This window comes from Solanum tuberosum, unplaced genomic scaffold (assembly GCF_000226075.1).
Source record: "Solanum tuberosum cultivar DM 1-3 516 R44 unplaced genomic scaffold, SolTub_3.0 scf00049, whole genome shotgun sequence".
Taxonomy (NCBI): domain Eukaryota; kingdom Viridiplantae; phylum Streptophyta; class Magnoliopsida; order Solanales; family Solanaceae; genus Solanum; species Solanum tuberosum.
In genome coordinates, this window is record NW_006238974.1 from 521536 (window position 1) to 525925 (window position 4390).

Below are 4390 nucleotides of genomic sequence, written 5' to 3' on the forward strand. Positions count from 1 at the left end.
GTTTTGTAGTCACCCTCGCTATAAGACTGGTTCTACCTTTAAGAAACTTGCTATTAAGGCGATGCATTATTTACCTCTTATACCAAGATTGAAGAGGTTGTATGCATCAAATAGCTCTGCTCCTCATATGAGATGGCACCGTGAAAATAGAAGGCCACCTGGTGTCATGTGTCATCCATCTGACGGAGAGGCTTGGAAACATTTTGATAGAACTTATCCAGATTTTGCCGCTGAATCAAGGAATGTTAGGTTGGGTTTGTGTGCGGATGGTTTCACCCCCTTTTTTCAGTTGGGGGCTGCACCATATTCTTGTTGGCCTGTGTTTATTACACCGTATAATCTTCCACCTGAGATGTGCATGACAAGTCCATATATATTTTTAAATTGTGTCTTTCCTGGTCCGAGTAATCCAAAAAGCAAGATTGATGTGTACTTACAACCTTTGATTGATGAGTTGAAATTGTTGTGGTCTGAGGGTGTAGAAACATGGGACATTTCTCGTAAACAAAATTTCAACATGCGTGCTACTTTAATGTGGACTATTAATGATTTTCCTGCCTATGGAATGCTATCTGGATGGATGACAGCTGGAAAGTTAGCATGTCCCTATTGTATGGAAGATACTAAATCATTCACATTAAAATATGGCCGAAAAAAATTCATGGTTTGATTGTCATCGTCGGTTCTTGCCACCTGATCATGAGTTTAGGAGAAAGAAATATGCATTTAAAAAGAATAAAACTGAACGAGATGGTCCACCCCCAATATTAACCTGGTGATGATATTTGGGAAAGGGTTCAAAATTTTCCAAAGGTAACTGAGGAACCACCGTACAAATTTGATGGGTATGGTGTTGCACATAATTGGACTAAACAGAGTATATTCTGGGAGTTACCTTATTGGAAGGATAATTTGCTTAGACATAATCTTGATGTCATGTATATTGAAAAGAATTATTTTGATAATCTATTCAACACTGTAATACCTTTTGAGCGGTAAGTAACTATAACATATTTATTCTTATTTCATAAATCGTTCATATATCTTTTGAAATTATATATCTAATATAAAATTTTACAGGAGCATTAGCAAGTCTAAAATGGGTGTTAAGAATAAACATAGGGTGGAGGGCTGTATGGTTCAAGTATATCTAGCTAAAGAAAGATCCCACTTTTGTTCTTACTACTTTGATGATTATGTGTCGTGTTTGAGAAACAGACCTAATCGACATGATGCTACTGGGAATGATCCTGCAGTACAATCATTATCAATCTTCAACCAATCGGGTAAGGGTTCAAAAAAGCGTACATTGCACAAACTTACCGAAAAGGAGAAAAAATCTGCAGAGCTTCATGTCTTTTGGAATTGTCCAGAAGTCCAACTCTTCTTAGAGTAAGAAAATTAAATATATAAATAACATATATTCAACTCCGATTTTATTAAGGAAACTAACTGTATTTTCAATGTGGTTCTACAGTTATTTTGTGAGCCAATATGGTCATGATCAAGTGTTTCCATCATTTATAACGTGGTATACTAATTGGGTAAGTGTTGTAATATATACACCTATTAAGAGATTAGTGCACTCTTCTTTCTACTAACATTGATTTTAATTTACTAACCATATATAGGTCTACAATTCAGAAAATGCCGCCACATTTGATCAATTTTTCAAGGATATTTCTTGGGACCGATTACAGTTCACACAATGTCCCAATATAACGTAAATGGTTTTAAATTAGCCACAGAGAAACACTCAAAGAATAAGAAAACTAATAATAATGGTGTTTGGGTTAAAGGTGATGATGGAAATCAAAATGAGAATGTTGATTATTTTGGCGTCCTACAGGAGATTGTAGAGTTGGAGTATTCGGGTTGGCCAATCAAAAGAATAGTACTTTTCCAATGCAAGTGGTTTGATCCAACTTCAAGAGGTACGAGGGAGCTTAAGCAGCATAATATCATTGAAGTCAAGCACACTAGGAAGTATGAGGCTTATGATCCTTTTATTATTGCACAAAATGCTAAGCAAGTGTACTATGCTCCTTATCCGTTGCGTAGGGATAAGTCTGATTGGTGGGTTGTAATCAAAACAAAACCGATGGGGCGAGTGGAAGTTGAGAATGAATTGGATGTTGCATATCAAAATGAAATATCAAGTGTTCATCAAGTAGTGGATGCTGAGTTAGAAATGAATTTGGAGCATCCTGATCACATTTTAGAAGAAGTTAATAGAGAAGAGTTAGATATGCCAACAAATATGGAGGAGGATGAGGAGGAAACTTTCGAAGAGGATGAATGGATAGATGAGGAGGAAACTTCCGAAGATGATGCATGTGAATGGATAGATGATGAAGAAACTTCCGAAGAGGATGAATAACAATTTGTATGTTTAGTTAGTGGATTTTTAGCTATTCATATTTGAGTATACTTTATATTTTAGTAGTTTTAACGTTTGTTTGACATTGTGAAAGACTATTTGGATTAAGCCTTATGTTATGATAACTTTGTTTGATATTTTTGTTTGACATTGTGACATTATTTTGTACTACTTTGTTTTAATCTTTATATTTATTTGATATAGATGGTAGATAAAGACAAGGGTAAATCAAAAAAAATCCGCTAATCCAAAAAAGAAAGTTAAGGCCAATGTTATGAGAAGGCCCACTGGGGTCGTGATATCTGATGAGCCCTCTCGAGTTAATATTTCAAAACGAGCCTCAGTTTCAACTACTCACTCGACACACCAGTCACATAATGCCTCTATTCATGTGGCTCCACAATCTGGTTATACTATATCTACACCCACTGTGGTACCTAGTTCGGGTTACCAAACATTGCAGGGCTATTCACATCTTGGTCGTGGGTCTACCATAGCATCATCTAGTGCTAGTCAGTGCAATACTTTCAATACTAGTAGTGGATCAATTGGACTTTCCAATCTTCATCTTGAATTCAATGGCTCAGAGCCTAATACTCCCACCACCCAGCACTCAGATGCACATGGTCCTCAGCCAGGCGATAGAGACAATTTTCGGAGACTCGTCATCGAGCCATTAGGATACAAGTATGATTTAATTATGTTTTATCTTTCATTTATCTATTTATGTTTTAATTGATTGATTATTTTTTGTTTACTCTACTTTGTCAATGAACTCATATTTCAGCTTACGTTCGGATGTGGGTATGGCAAAGATTATTTTAAAGTGCATCGGAACTCACTATAATGGTGTGTATCCGAATTGGAGTTCGATTCCACTTAACACCCAAGGGCAGATGTTCAATGAATTTAAGGTAAGAATATATATAAATTAAATTCACATCATATACATTTAAATTCTCTAGTCATTTGAACAATAAATATTTAGTTATTTTTTATTACAGAAATATTATGTATGGGCTCTCGAACACGAGGATGACGTTCAAGTGAACTTCAAGCTTAAAGCTTCAAAGTTGCTTTCTAGCACATTTTGTGACTGTCGGAGAGAAAACAGAATGCCTGGGTTTATGTTACCGGATCGATGGGCACTGTTACTAAAACATTGGAGTACTGATGAAAAATTTAAAAAGAAGGAGTGAGATTGGGAAGATGGCTCGCGCATCAGAAAAGGGAGGCTCTTTGCACACTGGTGGAGCTATTAGCTAGGTTACTAGGAAGGAAAGAATGGTATACTTTCTTAATTTAGTAAAATATATTTTTTCTTTTTTGATTAGTACTTTTTGGAGATTAATGAGATCATATTCTATATATGTTATTTGCAGGAAAAGAGTTGGGTAGGCCGGTAGATGTAGCAGAGATGTTCAAGGTTACTCACGTCAAGAAGAGTACGAACTCCACAGAAGAAGAAAGATGGATTGAGCCACGTGCTTAAGAGACATATGTAAGAACCACATTCAAACTAATCTTTTTTTCTTTTCCTTGTATATATTACATTCTTATTCGTAGAGTTTTTTTTAAAAATTACAGGATAGGTATATACGAATATCTCAGGAATATCGTAGTACTCTACCTCTTGAGAGTCAGGACAGACCATTTACACAAGAAGAAAACGAGAATCTTTGGAAACAGAGTGCTGGTGAACCGATTAGAGGTTCAATCTACGGCTATCCAGAAAAGGCGTATTAGAATAAGAAGTCTTGGTATTGTGGTTCATTATCCTCAAGCTTTGATGGTGGGGAAAGAGAGACAATATCTACAATGGAGAGTAAGATAGCTTATCTCAATGCCGAGCTTGCTGCTGTAGCCGAAAGAGAGAAGAAGAGAGAAGAAAGAGAGAAGAAGAGAGAGGAGCAGATTGCGGCAGCAAAAGAGGTAGAGAACTAGAGGTATGCAGCGCTTCAGGCTCAACTAACTTTTCTTTTTGAATCAGGAAATATTCTTCCTCCATGT

General features: G+C 36.2%; 1 protein-coding gene across 1 annotated transcript; it reads left to right on the forward strand.

Moving 5' to 3' along the window:
• Nucleotides 1-2583: 2583 nt before the first annotated feature.
• On the forward strand, nt 2584-3660 carry LOC107059952 (uncharacterized). The gene is made up of 3 exons (XM_015307067.1): nt 2584-3067; nt 3168-3294; nt 3385-3660. The coding sequence occupies exons 1-3, from the start codon at nt 2655-2657 to the stop codon at nt 3577-3579; spliced, it is 735 nt and encodes a 244-aa protein (XP_015162553.1). The 5' UTR covers nt 2584-2654; the 3' UTR covers nt 3580-3660.
• Nucleotides 3661-4390: the final 730 nt, after the last annotated feature.